Below are 18766 nucleotides of genomic sequence, written 5' to 3'. Positions count from 1 at the left end.
TTGTCTAGAACTTTCTGGAAGACACGTGGGCACCAGGGAATAACCTGGAACATTCGATGACTCATGTATAAAAGCCGACGCGTTTCGCCGCTGAGCAGATTTTCGACGATCGCCGACTGTGTTCGCCGCTTTCGTTGTGCTTCGAGTGTAGCTTGCTTTTGTGGGCGCAGGTTCGCCCAATAAAGAACCAGTTTCGTCATACACAGTTTACGACTGTTCACTTCAGCGTCACTACTACGTGAAAATATTAATTAAAATTTGTGTTGCCCCGCAATCGTCACGGTTATAATGAATATTGCTGTGTCAAGTAGAAAATGGGATCCAGAAGGCGTTTCGAGAATATGGTGCCGTAGCGAACGCGACTCACTTAGCGCTGCAGGATTAGACTGGTGATTTCAACCTGCGCACCGCTGCTGGAGCAGTGATGTCGTCCAACGCGACAGCGTCACCACAAGAAATTAACATTTAGTGAGCACGTATAAAAAATAACGGGTATGTTGTGTAGGTAGTGGGTATTCGTTTTTACTTTCTAGCCAATTCCACAGTATTTACTGTGACCTGCACATTGATACTTTAATAAATACGTCTTTCCTTTTTTTTTTAATCAGGTTTCATCTCTCCACTGCAGGCTGTACTATATGATGAAAGCCGTGAGTTACATGCCACTGAATTCACGTGGTCTGGCCTAGACACAGAATAAGGCTCTGCATCGGGGGGCTTGGTACACATATATCCCACGTACTTTAATACGTAATTTCGGGCCGATAAATATTTGCGTCTGGACAAAATATGTGCAGCGCCACAGTGGCTAGCAAAGAAACTTGTGAGCGGTCTACAAAGGGGGAGGATACTTGGGGTTATCAGTAAAGTCCCTCTATAAGAAAAGTACCGCCATCTACTCTTTCCTCCGCCGCCTCCTCTCCTAAAGCACTTGCTTTTTTCTTTACTTTTTGCTTGCGAAAGCCAAGTCGACGGTGGCGCACCTAGAAAGTCCACGTTGAAGCTTTAAGGCCGGGCGCGCGCCGCCGCCGCCGCCGGCGACTGCGGCGGCGCAGAGGACTTTCAACATGGCTCTGAGGCGGAAAAAAAGAAAATATAAAGAAGTGAAAAGCGCGCGCTGTCATCGTCCAATCGGAGATACAGGAGAGAGAGAAGCGGCGTTTATCAAAGGATGGCGGTACTTTTCTTATATAGGGACTTAAGTTATCAGAGGTCCTAAATCTACTGGTGTCCTGCAGAATGCTTTTTCCCATGTTTCGCGTCTTTGCTCAGCCATAAGAACTGGCCGAACAATACGATCAAACGCAATCTCTTTGATTTGCTTTGGTGCGAGAGTAAGGTTTACTAGCGTGAACGGCTAATAGAGGCGAGAAGTTGGAGTGGCGCCCTCTCGCGAGTCACCTCAAATTTTAGATTTAGGGCGTCAATTACAAAATAAAATTTGTTGAAAATCGCAATTTTTTTAGTATACGAAATTATCAAGTTTACAACTACAACTCTCTTACTCAGCAATAAAAAAACGATATCACAATTCTGTAAATTGCATCTAATAGTACATCTAAAGCGGACAAAATCGATGTACCGTATAGACTCGCGTCAGGGCCGCACTTTTTCCCCCAATTTTGACGAGGTGCGGCCCTTACACGGGAGCGAACAATTTGGTTCGGCCCCGTCGAAGGGCCGATCATGATGATGATATAGTAGCGGCCAGTCCCTTTGTAACGGGTGGACACACGCAATGTCCTGGCCTGGAGGGTTTAAACAAATAAATAGATAAATAAACAAAAAAGGGGAGAAAAAGAGAAAGAAAAGGAAAGCCGCTACTAGATGACTCTCGCCATCTAGTAGTGGCACGCAGAAGTACGCAGCGCGCGAAGATTCGCCGATGCGCGCGCTCGGCATCGGGGACCGAACGCGATTGCTGCTCCGCTGGAACGCCCCCCCCCCCCCCCCCCCCCCAAATTTTGAGCTTCCATGTGCGGGGTGCGGCCCTTACACGAGTCTATACGGTATTATACATGGTTCTGAAATTGACCACTAATATGTGAGCAGGACTTTCGCAAAATCCTTGTAAACAATGTAACAAACTCATGTCGCATATAAATTGATAAATCAAATTTGTCCTTTTTGGATGCTCTAGTGGATGCAGTTTACAGAACTGCGATATCTGTTTTTGGTGCAGACCTACGAATTTGTAAACTTCGTGCTTGTACTTTTTTCAAACAAACCAATTCTTTAAAAATTCTTTCAAAAGAATTCCAGCTTTAAATCAAAATTCCGCTTTCAACAGTCACTGGAATTTCACTTTCTCTCTGAAATGCAAGAAATTTCATTAAAATCGGCCCAGTGGTAATCTCAGAAAAGCGTTTATGCGTTTTACATGTATTTGAATAGGCGGCATCGTAGTTTGGCCCAGGCTAAAGTGTATTCTTAAATGCAGTTTCATTTTTCTCGAAACCGTGTGGCCTGTGAAAATTCGAGACATAAATCGGAAGCTGTGTAGTGTGGCAGGAGTCTGCAGCTCTTGCAATGTAGATGTCCCGTGTATGTCGACACATTTTGTTGAAAAAGAATGCCCGAAAATTCAACGTGTGAGAATTTGTACCATATGTTCCTCAAAACATGAAGATTCCCCTTTATTACTTGGTTACCGCAGTCATTGCATTTTATGCGTAACAGCAACCTTGTTATTTGGTGTGAACATTGCAAATGCACAAGTAAGACGTGTACTGCCTGCGAACCTTCCATCGAGCTTTGTTGATCTTGTGAATTTTTTAGACAAGTGTAGGCACTATAATATTGTGTAAACGGATGAGTTAGGCCCGCATTTTTTATGTAATAACTTGCTACTACTGTCTTCATTCTCCGCCACAGCCGCTTGGAAGAAGCTCAATTCTTATTCAGGGCTCTTAGTACTTCTCCGTGCATATCTAGTATACGTATACTTCACGAATACCTCGACAGCAATCGCCTGAAATAAAGGTTTTGTGGTGAAGAGGAAGCTTTCGGCTCGAGGCCAACTCCAATTTTCCGATTCCAATACATGTAAAACGCAAAAATGTTTGCATGACACAACGGCTGAACCGATTTGAATGAAATTGGTTGCATTTGAAAAAAAAAAACGTTAAACTACAGCAACTCTAGGAAGCAGAAATTTTAATAAGGATCTCGATTTTTTTAAAACAAATATTGCCGACAATCGGAAAGGTTAAAAAAAAGAAGCACCAAATTTACCAAATCAACAACTCTGCACCAAAAACAGGTATTGCAGTTCTGTAAATTGCATTGTTTAGATCATATCAGGCGGACAAATTTGATAATGAATTACAACTTACGTGGAATGTTTAGTGTTTACAAGGGTTTTGCGAACGTCCTACTCTCAAATTAGCGGATTATTTCAGAGTGTTGTATAATACATCACTTTTGTGCGCTTTAGATGTATTGTTTGGGGCAGTTTTCGGAATTGCGATATCGTTTTTTTTTATTGCCGAGTTACATAATTGTAACTTCGATACTTGAAATATTTGAAATTTTGTTGAAAAATTGTTTGCACAAGAAAAATTCTTTTCAGAAATCTAAAATTCACTTGCTCTACATAAACTGTAAATTTTAACTGTTTCCTTTAAGTGCAACAAACCTCATCAAAATTGGTGCATGAAAAAAAATGATTTTTCCCTTCCCATGCATTTAGATTGGAACTCCCAAGCTAAATATTCCTATTAAGATGAAGAGCCGAACCATTAAAGGCGATGGGATGTTTCATATAATGCAGCAGCCTTTATTCGTTGATTAGGCACACCTCTGTCGCAACGGCACCAACCGGCCGTCTTTATGGCGAGGTAGCTATTGGTCGCGAAACCAATTCGTTCATGACAACTTCGAATTGAAGCCACGAAGCAGTCCTTTACAGCGCCAGTTGGAGTGCCTAGGTTATACTCTAGGCAATACACCTCAGCTTGTGCTGCCTTAAAGAGGAAAACTAAAGTACCTTGAGCAGCGCGATGTTTCGAACAATTTTGGTTTCGTGCGAACAGAACTATTCACGATCGTCTGTCCACAAAGCACCGCCGCATAAAGACGACCGGCAAGCCTCCTATGAATAAGGTATTTTGAACACCTCAGTGAATAATTATACTTTCAGTGTGTCCAGCACGACTATTGACTTCTTGTCGGCTGCAACCGTATGGTCTCAGAGGCTTGTCCAATCCAAAAAGTGTGGCCGAGCAGCTATGTCAGCTTTGCGAAACGAACCTGTCATAACTGTTCCTGAAGCAACATAAATCTGTAAATCGCTGGCCACAGCATCACCGGCAGAATCTCGATTTCAGGGTTAGTTCTCTCCTCGTGCTACTGCCGGACGTTTCAGTCGACAAATTCGAAAATGGAATGTTTTACCATTGACTTCACAAGCAAGTCGTCACAAAGCAACTTTTAAGGGGTAAAATCAAGGTAAATGTTGTAGAAGTTAGATGTAGCAAGCATTTGTCACGTGCTTGTTGCACCACAGAAAATATTATTATGGTATCTTAGTCAGAGGTTCTATCCTATTTTTCACGTTTATTCTTTGATTATCCGCCTAATCTGTCGCTCCAGGGTTTACAAGCGCGCAGAAAAGGTTTACAACGCGCTGGAACGAGCTTTGCTGGCCGGCACTGTAAACACTGCCTTTGAGAACTAGATCGTTGAGCTGTTTGAATGCGAATAAGCACTCTTGTCCGAGTCAACCCCGTTTCTGGTGTGTATCTGGCCGTTTTCGTGGACCGATCTTGAAGAAAGTGCAGTCTAAAAAAAATCCACCCAGTAAAACGAAAGAAAGGGCGGTTTGGATAGTCATCGTGCATCACTACTGCCCTAATTAAATAAAAGCTTTATGCGCCGAAAGAAAGGTCGTGTAACTGCATAATTAACCATGACTACATTGCGTCTGTCGAGAAGCTTCTTTGCATCAGAGGCCGGGCACCCCTCGCTCTGGTTTTCACATCGCACTTGTAGTAGTGCGATGGTCCTCTAGAGCGCTCAGCTCAGGTTGCTCCCATAACAGAAAATTAATCCACAGCCCGCCAGTACAGCGTTTGTCGTAGACCACATGAAGCAATCACTAAGTCAACATTTTTCGCTTTTGTACTACAGAAGTGGCATTTCAAATCATATGATTTCACGACTAATGCATGTTCGGAGCAAGAACAGAATAATATTTTTTTTATTGAAAGCGTATGGCCTAGTTATGCTGACACTCAGTTATAAGCGCGTTCATTGTTTTTCCGCCCTCGTCCGTTACTTTCGGTGCACTTTTCCTATTTAACATTTTTTTGATACCTGGTCGTTACGCCTGTCGCAGATGATCGAGAATCAGCACCGCATCGCTCTCATCTTCGAGGACGACATCCGCTTCGAGCCCTATTTCCGGACGAAAATAGGGGAGCTTCTGGCCGAAGTTCGCCACCTGGACTGGGATCTCATGTGAGGCGATGTTCAAAACATATTTGTCTTCGGTGCACTTGAGCCGGAGAACGATTAAACGTTCTTTTTTTTTCTCAGCTTTGTGTCATTTTGTAGTGTCGCTAATTTTGATGAGTTTCATCCACTCCACCCTGTCAGTGACCCACCCTTCCTTAGCATCCTGGTATGAGTGTATAGTACAAAAAGACCGGCGCATTGCTTTGGCACTTCTGATATCTATAACCGGTCACTTTGAACTAGCAAAAGGTCCATTTCGCTGTTTGCTGCGTGCTTAGGAACGACGTTCGCGAGTAGACTTGGCATAAAGCCATGTGGTGGCACTGTGAATATGCTGACGCTGTACTTATGCCACAGAACAAACTCGTCTAGGCTTCTCCACTATACTCTACATTTCAAAAGCAGCACATTGCTAGCGAGCATGGCGCCGTCCCAAGGCGTTATGTCCAGTCTGGCTTTGACCGGCAAACGTTTGCGACCGATAGTACATTCTCAAAAGTTGAGCCTCCTCACCCTCACAAATCCACTTCCCAGATTTTTTTTTTCTTGCCTTGGCATGATTGCGCTCGCCATCGTATCGCGTTGAGAATGTCGTGGCCTTGTAACCGCAATGTGCCGAACTCGATGTCCTCTTCTACGCAGCTATCTGGGCCGCAAGCGCCTCTCGGGCTCCAAGGAACCTCTGGTGACGGGCTCCTCCCGGCTTGTCCACGTTGACTACTCCTACTGGACCCTGTGCTATGCCCTGACGCTGGCTGGAGCCCGCAAGCTCGTCGACGCGAACCCACTGCCACGCATGGTGCCCGTCGACGAGTATCTGCCTATCATGTTTGACAAGCACCCCGAGTGAGACGCGCTTGTTGCGCTTTCTTTTTTTTTCGTTTTTTTTTTCTTTGTCTTTTTTTTTTTTGTTCTCAGCCCCCACTCCTTTCTAATTTTGGCGGCTTCAGCTCTTGGTGGCATGGTGCTTTTGGATTTGTGTTATAGGGAGCGACAATTGATTTTCAAGAAACCGGCCTTTTCTTGCGCGATGGGAACGTTCTCGTCCAAATTATAAAGACTGGTGGCGTCTAATTTCAGGAATAACTTTTAAAAAAGATTGTAGGATTCTTCCATCTACGCATATACTTGGAATTATAAAATATCCCCATCGCGCTGACACAGGGACAAAGACATGCAAAGCATTACACGTACATGTTTGTACAACAGGGGCGCTATAACGTAAAATGACTCCAAACTGTTTTGATTCCAAACTCCTGACGTCACAGGACTTGTTGCTGGGCTAGTTGGTTCATCTTATTCCGTAGTGCTTAGACGCAACCAAGGAGGGAAAAAAGTCAGGAGAGGAAAGAGCGTCACTTGCAACTAATTTATTGAAAGCAGACAAGAGTCAAATTTATAGGAGAAGATGGCCTTGTGCGCACGTACAATCGGCGTCAAATGAAAGCCGAACAGCGGAGCGCGTGCCACAAGCATCAGAAACAGGATAGTGCGCGCCGTCCAGTGCGCGCCGCAAACAGGATAGTGCGCGCCGCAGACAGGCCCACACATCCGGTTTGGTAGCACAGCGCCACCCCACTGAAGTGCGATTTTTTTTTTTTTTTTGCCTGCGTTCCCACTCGGATTTTTGAAAGGAAGAAGAAAAAAGAAAACAGAAGCGAAACCTGAGCTTCTGAGTGTTGCTGAATTTTCGCTTCTGTTTTCTTTTTTTTTTTTTTCTTCCTTTCGAAAATCCGAGCGGGAACACGGGCAAAAAAAAAAATCGCACTTCAGTGGGGTGGCGCTGTACTACCAAACTGGATGTGTGGGCCTGTCTGCGCTGATGACTGGACGGCGCGCACTAAGCTGTTTCTAATGCTTGTGGCACGCGCTCCGCTGTTCGGCTTTCATTTGACGCCGATTGTACATTTGCGCACGTAACTCAAAGTTTGCATCGTTACCCAATCATATGGTGCATACACTGGCGTTCAGTGCTGCGTAAAGCCACAGACGTTTCGCTGACACAGATGTCACGTTTCACAGCGATAAAATAAGCCTCCATTAACTCCCGTGCCAGGGAATCTTTGCTTTTGCCTAGAATGCGGATATTAAAAAAGTCTGCCTCACTGACATCAGATTTACGTAACCACCCATGCAAGCATCGGGCGGTGACCCGCAACGTTGTCTGAACAACCCAATCAAACAATCTCCTCGTTTATGGGAGGCCACCTTTGTTCGCTTTCAAAACCAATAACATTGTCTACACTCAGCGGTTTTTCTTATCTAATTGGCTGACAAGAGGCGAGGAGCGCGCTCTAGTGCAGAGGGTTTCGATGGGGCCGAGCCAGCACAGTGAAAATAGATAACTGCATGAAGAGGGTGGTGCCGGCTTCTCCGATTGGTCCGCTTCGCCTTACTTAGCTGCGGCGGCTGGTCGAAATACGCGGCGGCGTGTAACGGAAGGATAAGAATGCCGCTAAAACGGATCCTCAGCAAGGAAGAGTTGGCAGAGCGATGTCGTATGCATGCCGAAAGGGCTCGATAACGTTTTACTGCCACACGAAAAGGTTTATCATGCGCAAATAAATACATGCTCACCGGCAGCTGCGAGTAGCGAGGGCCTGAGCGATCGACGGGCAGCCATCTTCTATTCCTTTCGGAACGGGGCAGTCTCTGGCTATTCAGAAAAATTTTCAGTTTTGTTCGGCATATTATTGAATTTTTTTTCGCGTACACGTCACTTTGACGTGATGAGTTTTCGCGGTTTTGTGACGTCGCGTGACAGACAGGCGAAGTGGGCGTAGCCAGAAAACACTGAACCAATAGCAGAGGGCTAATGGTGAAAAGGCGTCGAATCAGGATTGATTATTTTTCTTTTGTGCGCTTTAATCATGCATAATCAGTGCGTACACGATATATCAGATGGGGAGCTATCGCGGTTTTCGTGACGTCGCGTGACAGACAGGCGAAGTTAATTGGGAGTGGCCCGAAAACGTTTTCACCAATCGTGGAGGCTGACTGCAGAAATTGGAATCAAAACACTTTGGAATCATTTTACGTTATAGCGCCCCAGCACTCGTACGTGTCACCATGTTAGGTAGAGCATGCACGACCACGGGGTTCTGTCTGCATTCGCTTGCGCACACGGCCAGAGCCACTTTTCAACAAAAACTATTTGCACACTGCAAGAACACACTTAAGCACCCAGAAGCCATACAGCAAAGAAAACTTTTTATTGCGGTAGCCATTATATGGATACTCCAAGCGGATTTCTGCCGTTGTCGTCGCCGTCGCCGTGAGGTTCCGTATAAAGTCCAACGGCGATAAAGTCGCCGCCACGCGCCGTATGCTGTATGTGCGAGTGAAAACGCGTGAGGAACGCGCGCTTTCACGGGGACTGAACGCACGGCAGAGAGAAAACGCGACATCTTCCGTCGCGCGAAAGGCCGTTGGGGGATGAGAGGGAGGGAGGGAGGGGCGGCGACGTTTAGCTGCGGCACCAAATGCGTATCTTGCGACCGGGCGCAAGGGGAACTGGTGACTCCATCTCCGACGCGAAAGGAGCAAAGCGGGAAGGCAGCGCGGAAGGGAGGGGGTGCGGCTTCTGCTCTGCGAGCAACTGCGTACTTGTACTTTGCTCGGCGGCGGGCGGTCGCGCGCACCGTATCTTGAACGCGATCTCCAACACGGCTCCTACCTTTGTATGCGCTGTGCTTTCGCCGCTCAGTTTCCGTTGAAGTGATAGACCGCACGAACCTTCGCTCACTGCTGCTGGCGCGCTTGCTCACGCCAGCATTTTGACAGTGGTTGTGCGCGGTCATCGAGTATGATCTATTCATGTTTACTTGTGCGCGCTGACACCGTGCTTGTTCATTCAGATGGTAAGCGAATGTGTCCAAGTTTATACAGCCGATAAAACTACTATCCTTACTCCGTATAGCTCTATACTAATTTGCTATCGCAATTGACGCTTCTCCTTTCGGGCGAAACTGCGATTTTTTAATCTACATATAAATCTAATGAAATTTCTCTTTTGCTGGAGAATTATAGGTGCCACCAAGTATGCCCTGGTTCTGCAGGCCGAATTCACAAGTACAAACGTGATAAGGTGTTAGAAGCTTAGGAAGAGTAATTGGACACTGAATGGTAGTCAATTATTATTATTATTAGGAAGTGCATTTGACTGGAACTTACACGGGTGCATTTAGTGGCAGGAAAGCATGCTTATTGACTGCATTTAACTGCAGAGTGACATCTCACGTCCTTCTGCGCAACTTTCTGTGGCTATTTGTAACTCATGCTAGAAGGTAGGAAATGCTTGTTTCGATCCGTCAATCTTACACATATTTCTATCGACACCACTACCTCAAAGAACGTTTCCGACTGTTGTCCGCCTCTTTAAACAGCTCCAGTATTTTTTCTTGCCCTCAACCGATACTTTTGTGTGCGCTTCCTGAAAAAAAAAAGTGAGCACTCCCCTTGTACATTGCGTAGAGCCATTCTATGTCTTGTGTATCCCTACGCAGCCATGTTTTATTAAAATCTTGTTCGCCTCCGTGTAGCATTCGCGTTCTGCAACTGAGCGGGAAGGACCGTTCCTGAACTGAACTGAAGTGACAACGCGGGCACATAATAGGATTGATTTTCCCGTGCTCTTTTAAAGACTACGGTGCGGTTTGTCGCTCGCCGTGGTTTTGCTCGGGGCTTTAAACGCTTGCCGTTGTCACCAATACGACGTTCTGTCTTGGACGATAACTCCGTGGTATTGACTTAATATACGGAGAACAGAGTTTCCGACGCTGAAAATAATTACTTCTGTTAGAACTGCAAAATGAAAGAAAAACAAGGACTTTGGTGTGCCGGCCTGATTCTTCGTTTTATCCGCTTAGCAGTGTGAAGCAAGCAGGCTAAAATGTTTTTTCTTTCGTTTTTTTTTTTTTCTGATGCTACAGGAAAACTTGGGCTGCACACTTTCCCCGGCGTGACCTCAAGGCCTACTCCGTGCACCCTCTGTTCGTGCACCCAACGCACTACACTGGCGAGGAGCACTACATCAGCGACACCGAGGACTCAGTGGTGGTCGACGCGCTAAACGCTACCGACTCTGACCATGGTGCGGCCAGCGTTCTGCCTCCGGCTGACGTAGCCAGCGAGCCCGCAGCTACTAGGGATGAGCTCTGAGAGCGCGCGCCCGCGCTTTTGATTGCCGTCGAGAGATACCTAAGGATGGTCCACATGTGCATGTGACAGGGATTCACATCTAAGGGGCATTAATTTTTTCAACGTTACCGTTCCACCGTTACCGTTCCACCGTTACCGTTCTACGTCAAGCCTGATGCCGGTAACGATGCTTATGACGGTAAAGGTAGCGGTGGAGCGGTAACGGTGTTGCTAAAGCACCATGTTAAGGGCTTGTGGTTTTTGTGGCCGCTGTGGCAGCGTACCTCTGCACGCAAACACGCCGACAGCGCGAATGCGGCCGGATTCACTCGTAACGACTGGCTAGAACTGAGCGTAGTGTTACCATGGACTGGATGTATACATTTAAAGCTTGCGTGCGAGGGTATCGCTCTCTCAAATTTTGGAAAGGATCAAACAGTTTATTTTAAGAGACGCGGTAGATTATTAAGAAGAGGTGCGTGGAACTTTAAATCAGGAAACTTCGCCTGTGACAAAATATTGTATTCTGACGATGACAGCGACACATTCGCTGTGAGCTAATAAGATAATCAACGCCATTGAAACTTGATAATACACAGTGGCAGCATACGGTACGCTGAATAAAATGTTATATGCTTGCTCTCTCCGCAAAAAGAAATAGTTCGCCAGTTCATAGCGAAGCACATCAGTATAGCCCCTGAAGTCTTTGCTCTACTGTAACTTCTTGCAGGTGATTTGGTTTTTTTGCATATTCACGCATGCGCTATCCGCTAAGTAACAGCCTATAGGCCAAAATGGCAAGTGAGTTTTTTTTTTTTTAGCTGGTAAATTAAAATTCTAGCTCCTCGCTTTTTATTTAATCGCTCGCCAGTTGCTTCTCTTCATCGGGTAGTATTACACTCTGGAGTCGCCAGAGGTAAGCTTATTTCGATCCGAGGTGAAGCTCTTCATTTTCTTTAAACAATAACGAGAAGCGTGTGGACGAGGTCTCCTATCTGGCTGATGAGTGTTTGATGGAGTGCGTTTATAGCGCCTGTCGAAACGATGTCAGCGCCGATGTGATTTTAATCGCGAATTGGTGAAGCAACTTGCACAAGAGCCGCACAAAAGGCTGCGTTGGCACTCACTCTAGAGTGCTTTCTGGTTTTGACAGGCTATCCATTCTATCTCGTAGGCTTGGCGGGTACTGAAACCTAGGATGGTGGGTAAAATAGGGGGCATAAATGGTTTTTGCTTTTCGCCTTGGAGTACAAAGAAGCTTTATACGCTGCTTTTCACGTACCCTACCTTCGTTCGTGTAAAGTTTCAGTAATGAATGATTACGAAGGAGAAAAGCTATCATCGCATCTTTTCTATCTCTACAACTTCGCTTTCTGGTCAGTGCTGATAGCACCGAAGGCGCGGAGGGAAAGCTAGCCGTATATTTTGGGCTTGTTTTATCTCAACTGGGCGCTGCTGCAACATCCTGCTTGATGTATCTCCATGACACGTAGGGGCCCTTGCCGGAAGGGTAGTCGATCACCAAGCCGGATTGAGGAACGCTCTGTATTCTTCAAAACCCTAGGTCTAGTTCTTCAAATCATCTCAAGATGGAAGGATGTTACCATTATTGAAGGTAAACAGCGCCAATTGCCTATAAAATGTGAAGATGTGCGCGTACGTAAAAACTTAGCGTTTAAAACATGCCACGCGTACAGGAGGATACTAAAACATATTACAGTGGCTCTTCGCCGCGCGGAGTGTGTTACGCGCATTACGCGTGCCGACCAAGTCAAGCACTCGCTATGCGTAAGACGACAGGCCCCATTATTTCGCATCGCTTTCAATACTCGCCCTTCGAACGGAGCTTAAGAACTTCAACTGCCCGCACGCTCGTTCTCTCACTTGTGACGTGTGAATCCGGTTAGCGAAGCCTGCCAAAGGGAGTGCGAGGGCGATATATACAGACAAGGGCATGGTGGTAAATCAGATGGACAATCGACGGTCTACGAAGGATTATGCGAAGCAAGGATATGTCCTGCCAGGCTGTATCTCTCGTCATTTGCCGTATGTAGAAACCCCGCTGTTCGCGGATTATAAGAAAGGAAGGAAACCAAAGGGACGATGCGTCACAAACCCGTTTGCTTATTTTTTTATATACTTCTTGGGACCATAAGATCGACTGGTTTTTCATTTAATTTTTTATTGCATGCTAAAGGATGCCTTGCTTCTCATATAAGTCGCGACTTAGCGGGCATGTTACTTTCTTTTGTTGCGTTTGTAGTTCGTTCTTACGCGTAGTTGAAATCGTGCTGTAGCGCTTTAATTGCTTTGAGCGATGTGTTGGTTTGCTTATTTGTTTGCTTTTCTTGTGTTCTCGCCGAAGGAGAGGTACACAATTTGAACGCGCATGACTTCGTCGATCTGTCCTGCCCAGTGATGTTGAAAAAATTGTTACTACTACTACGACTACTTAGTTTCACCTCATTGAATATCGCGGGCTTGATTCCGTATGCGACTGATTTATAAGAAACATTACTTTTAAAATTGCTGATAAATTTCTTTGTCCATCATAATCGCTGTTATCATCGGTGCTGCAATAAACATCCACAATATGGGTGCAAAGGCTCCGAAAACCCGTAACAAAATTTGCTTCTTTGAATGGCATGACAGCTCAAACTATAATCTCAATTTTGCTTTGCATGTTTCATTTCGATATGCATTTCAGCGATCGTTCTGCAGCTGCACATGAAAAGACGGTAGCTTGGTCTGAGGTCCAACATTTCACTCGTCGATATTTCTATGTTTTCTTCTTTTTTCCTTTCTTTTTTTTATTTGATCTCAGCACCTCGTCTTGTAACCCTGGTCACAAAACGGAGAGCTGTCTTTTTTTTTTTTTTTTTTTGAGGCCCTTTTACTGTGGCTATTTTCTGTATGCTTAATACTACTACTCTCGCTCAACTGCTGTCTCGTTTACATGTGACTTCTATATGAGAGTAACCACACGAAAGAGCTTCGCTTGATAGGGTAAGAATCAAGTGCAGCGTGGATACTATCAACCTATTCTCATCTGTCGCGGTGTCACGTAGCAGCGACACGAAGTTTTCCTGAGGAAAAAAAGCCCGAGAACGGTAAGCCTAAACTAACCCAATACTCACTACCGTCGCTGTTTGCCGCCGCTCCTTCTGCTAGACAGTACGCCAGTCTTAATTTTCGAATATTCCTAACCAACCGTCGCCACTACTTCCGTGCGGGAGTTTTATACAAGAGATGAAGATGGCGGCGGAGGTGTCTAACCGGCCATATACTTTGAGAAACGTGCACCTTTCTTTCTTCTCGCTCTGTAAGTGCTTACTGCTTAAATGGCTGATTGTGTACAGCTCCCCAGATATGTTTTTTTTTTTTTTGATAATGTAATCTGCTGCTCAAAATACTAGTGACCGTTCTGATCGGTGACTTTCTCACTTGTGCCGTGCGTTAATTGGAGTTCGGTCGTGATGTTATGTGTTTCTAGTGTTCGTATATTCATGCACGAGTTTGACTGCCTCTTAGTCACGTTGATCTCCTGTCGTCTGAAGCGGTAAAGCAGTTATTCCGGGACCACAGAATGTCATACAGTAGTCGACCATGCCGTAATGACCGGGTATGTCTCCTACATTGTATGCGAGCGTCATCAAATCTCATACATGCTAGTTTTATTGTTTCCTCGTTTCTATTTTTTCGTTGGGCTGTTTTTCAAATAATTTGACCCCTTGGTAAATTGCATTCTTAAACATCTTCGTGCAAGTAATAGCGAACTGCTGCCGAGTAAGGTTTCCACATTGAACTATCAAAAGCTTGGCCCAAATATCCCCGCTTTATCTGTACGGCTTACTGTACCGTAATTTACTCTCGCCTGAGCGAAGCAACTATATAACTGTGGGCAAATTTGCTGACGGCTAAAGTGCCTCATGGAAGCCGCCTCAGGAATAAAACCAGCCATGCCGCTGTTTTCTTTACAATAAGGAATCGTGTTTCCACTGTCAGTAATTTCGTGCGCTTTAAATGTCCGTTGCAATCGAACCCAAATTTTGGCGGTTCCTGAATTTACAAGATTATCGGAATAGCAGAACAGTGCAGCGTCTGTTTCAGCAAAGCACCCGGATCAATTTGGAAGGGTTTACTTGCTGAAAGTCCTTGCAACATTTGGCGTGTTTGCCGAACGCTTATTTTCCACGAAGTTAGTGATCAAGCTCATTGCGCTCTCCTTACTTGTCTAGAAGCAACGAACTTAGGGGCACGTTTGTAACCCAGCAACTATTTCTTTTATTTTACATTCTTCAGTAGCTAGACCTGCAGGGACGGGCCCTACTGTATGTTTTACTTTATTCTTTGAGATTTGTCATCTCGCTCTTTCTGTCCTCTTTCCTCCCCTCCTTCCTATCTTTCCTTTCTATGTTTGTCTCGTTCTTTCCGAAGAGTAGGCAGGCGCTGTGCCCCTTCCGGTGGCAGTTGCCAGCCTTGCTCCTCGCTTTCTCTTTCCTGTGTCCATGTTTACAAATCAAATAATAAATAATAGATTTCCACGAAAATGCACCATAGCTATGTTTAAAAAGCAGAATCCGTTGAAGTCCGTTGCTCTTCGCTACGAAACAGCGCTCTGATAATAATAACCGAAAGGGCGCCTAGTTTTTTTTTTTTTCTGTATCTCCTAAAATCAATTGTCTCCCCAGTACGTTAAAAAGTGTTCTGTACTTCGTTTTTTACTTCAATTATGGCGTATCTGCGTTGCAGCACTTGGGCCCTTGCCGCTTTCCTTTCGTGTAAGAAGCCTCAAAGACAGCAGTTGAAACAGAACTCACCGTTGTTTCGCAGTATTACGTCAAGATAATGGCATTGCTTGTCGGCTGCGAAACGCTGTTCTCAAGGACAGAAAAAATAACAAAGTTAATAAAAATGACTTTTTCTTCGTCGTGCTTTTGCAGGTAATTTTAAGCATTGATAGCCTCGTCGTAAAGGCAGAGCGGCGGCAAATTTAATGGAATTCCTCGGCTCGTCGAGCCTGGCGGCTTTCTGACCGCATTTGTCTTGCGAGAACACTTGCAACACCGGGAGTGTCTTACAGTAATTTTGTGTGCTTACTTTCTTAATTCTGCAATTCGTCGCGAATCTTCTGATTGTATTCTGGGTCGATTTCTCCTTTTTTTTCTGTATAACTTAGTCGTATGTGCTTATTTAGCGCTGTGGCAGCTGAATGCTTTGGTATGTTTAGCACTGCGGTGATCGAATGCGGCAGCTGGGGTGAATTTGTATTCACTGTTCAATTTTGTTGTGCGCCGAGTGTCGTTAAGGGGGCTCTGGAACACTTCTCACTGCTGCAATCTCATTTCGCCCCTTCCCCCTCGCCCGCTATCCAATCCTTGGCTGCTCGCTCGATCTGGCTGCTCGCTCGAAATCTCGCTCGATTTGTCGGGGTCCAGCACATGCGGCATTCGGCCCGTCACGTTACATCAGGCGCCACCTTGATGCATCTTCTTAGTGGCTATGGCGTTCGGCTGCCGAGCAGAAGGTCGAGGTTTCGATTCCCGGCCCCGGGGCTCGCATTTTCTGCAAGAACGCTCGTGTGCCGTGCTTTGGGTGCTCGTTAAGTAACCCCAAGTGGTCAAAATTACCCAGAATGTCTACAATGCAACGTCTCGCATAACCCACTGTGCAGTTTCGAGACATTAAACCCTATATAACTGAATATTTTCCGTATAGCAGGTCAGCCGGCCAAGTGCGCATGTTGCCTTCAAATGCTCCGACAAAGCCGCCAGCAGTTACTATCATGTTCAGTGTCGGAATGACAAATTGGATGTTATGTAGCATTTTATTCAGAGGGGTAGTCAGATTACGAACAACAAAAAACCATAGGAAAGGGTGTTCAGAGAGTCTGGAGATGTACTAGAGGCTCTTCAAGATAAGCGCGTATTGTTTGTGGCCCAACATACAGTGCAGAAATCAGGAAACATTGGCACTACAGCTTACAAGAACGACAGGCGCCAAAATTGAACGAGTGGAACTTACCTTTTGGGGTTGTTTGTGGTTCCGTTATACCAATACATACCTTGTGTACGCGATAATTTGTGTTGAATCTCTATTGCTTGCCATGCATTTTTGTATTTCCGTCATGCTCAAAAGCCTTTGTCAAAAAGAGGCATTTACTTTTGTGCAGCTTGCGAATAAAGCATTGTGTTCGTGTATGTGTTTTGAGAATCTCTGTGCCAAAAATAAATATTCTGCCAAAGTACTTGGTGTCTTGCTTGTTCAGAGCGCAGGAGGAGGGACAAGTTGGGAGAGCGTACCGCATCGCTTTCTTGCTGGTTGAGCTGTGTCAAGCATCTTTTTTCTTTTTTTTTTCTTGCAATGGGACTTAAAAGGTGCGCAAACTTTGGTGTGTGTTCCAATAAAATGTCATCTCAACTGAATATCCGCTAATGCTTCATATAGATTCCAATATGTGCGTTGCGTCTGCTTTTTCTTTTTTTTTCTTTTTTTTGCCGCCGAAGTATAATTTCCTTAGATAAAAAATGAGATATTTGTGCACGCAGTATCCAGCCTCTTGTGCATCTAGGTGAACCTACTTTACTATACGGGGTGACCATCTTTAAGTTTTCCGGAATTTTTTAAAATCGCCCGTTACAGATAACAGAATTTTAGTCCTTGAGCTGAATTATTTAGAGAAGCGGACATTACTTGCATGAAAAATAGAAACACATATTCAACTAATTAAAAAATCACTAATTAACTTCCTAATTAGTTTGCGGTACACGTTGCAATTTACGAATTGTACACGGTGAGTTGCCTAGGCGTATCCATTTGGAGTGAATTTCTATATTGAGACCAGATTGGAGATATGCGCCATCAAACTCGCCGTAAAAATCCACTGTTGTTGTGATACACTAATTGCCTTTTTCACATACTTTTTTTACAGCGAAGCTGTAAAAGTAAGTGGCGAAAACACTAGGCGAAAACACTCGTGGTCCGACCACAGAAACCCTCCGGCGGAAATAAACCTATCGAAAACTCGCGTCTGCTTCGCTTGGTATATGCCAAAATTGGCATGGAAGGGTACGAATGTATAGCTAACATGACTGATAGGTCATTACATCAAAAGCATCACATGCTCTTCAGTTACGTCACGATTAACGATAATAAAATCACGTGTGGCGCATACCCGCATTGGATATGTCCATGGGTATGAGCCGCCGAGAGCATGAGCGGGAGAGATCTCGTCGGCGTCGCGCCCACGCCTCGGCAGAAGATCGGGCCCGCTATGCGGAGAGCAAGCGGCAATGTCGGGCCGATCCGGCGGCTCGTGCGGTCGAGCTAGACAAAGGTGTAACCAATAATTTAGAAAGACTTTAATGAACCGTCGGTGTTAACCCAGTGATAAACACCGGGACCGCATATTACAGCTTCGCAAGTTTAGTACCTGTACGGGGTGCATGGGCGGTGTAGTTGTTTTCTTAACAAAACGCTCTTTTGTGTAATGAAGCACAAAAGTAACTGGAAAGCCCATGTATTTCGTCCCACACTTTGGAAAATAATGGGCGCTATAACGTAAAATGATTCCAAACTGTTTTGATTCCAATTTCTGCAATCAGCCTCCTCGATTGGTCAAAACATCTTCGGGCCACTCCCAACTTCGCCTGTCTGTCATGCGACGTCACGAAAACCGCGATAGCTCCCCATTCTGATATAACGTGTACACACTGATTATGCATGATTAAACCGCACAAAATAAAAATAATCATTCCTGATTCGACGCCTCTTCACCATTAGCCCTCTGCTATTGGTTCAATGTTTTCTGGCTACGGCCACCTAGCCTGTCTGTCACGCGACGTCACAAAAACCGCGAAAACTGACCACGTCAAAGTGACGTGTATGGAAAAAAATGCATTAATATGCCCGAACGAAACTAAAATATTTTCTGAATAGCCACAGAATGCCCCGTTCCGAAAGGAATAGAAGATGGCTGCCTGCCGATCGCTCAGGCCCTCGCTAATCGCACCTACTGGTGAGCATGTATTTATTTGCGCATGATAAACCTTTTTGCGTGGCAGTAAAACGTTATCGAGCCCTTTCGGCATGCAAACGACATCGCTCTGCCAACTCTTCCTTGCTGAGGATCCGTTTTAGCGGCATTCTTATCCTTCCGTTGCACGCCGCC

General features: G+C 45.3%; 1 protein-coding gene across 1 annotated transcript in view; it reads left to right on the top strand.

Annotated features, from left to right (window-relative positions):
• LOC119451389 (glycosyltransferase 25 family member-like) overlaps positions 1-16843 on the top strand; it is a 36921-nt gene extending 20078 nt beyond the window's left edge. Inside the window, exons 3-5 of the mRNA XM_037714484.2 lie at positions 5339-5460; positions 6100-6303; positions 10389-16843. Coding sequence (XP_037570412.1) covers positions 5339-5460; positions 6100-6303; positions 10389-10617 — 555 coding nt within the window. The 3' untranslated portion in view covers positions 10618-16843. The remainder of the gene's footprint in view (positions 1-5338; positions 5461-6099; positions 6304-10388) is intronic.
• Positions 16844-18766: the final 1923 nt, after the last annotated feature.

Source organism: Dermacentor silvarum, chromosome 1 (genome assembly GCF_013339745.2).
Source record: "Dermacentor silvarum isolate Dsil-2018 chromosome 1, BIME_Dsil_1.4, whole genome shotgun sequence".
Lineage (NCBI taxonomy): Eukaryota > Metazoa > Arthropoda > Arachnida > Ixodida > Ixodidae > Dermacentor > Dermacentor silvarum.
The sequence above is the reverse complement of the archived record's forward strand: the minus strand, read 5'-3'. Positions and strand labels throughout refer to the sequence as shown.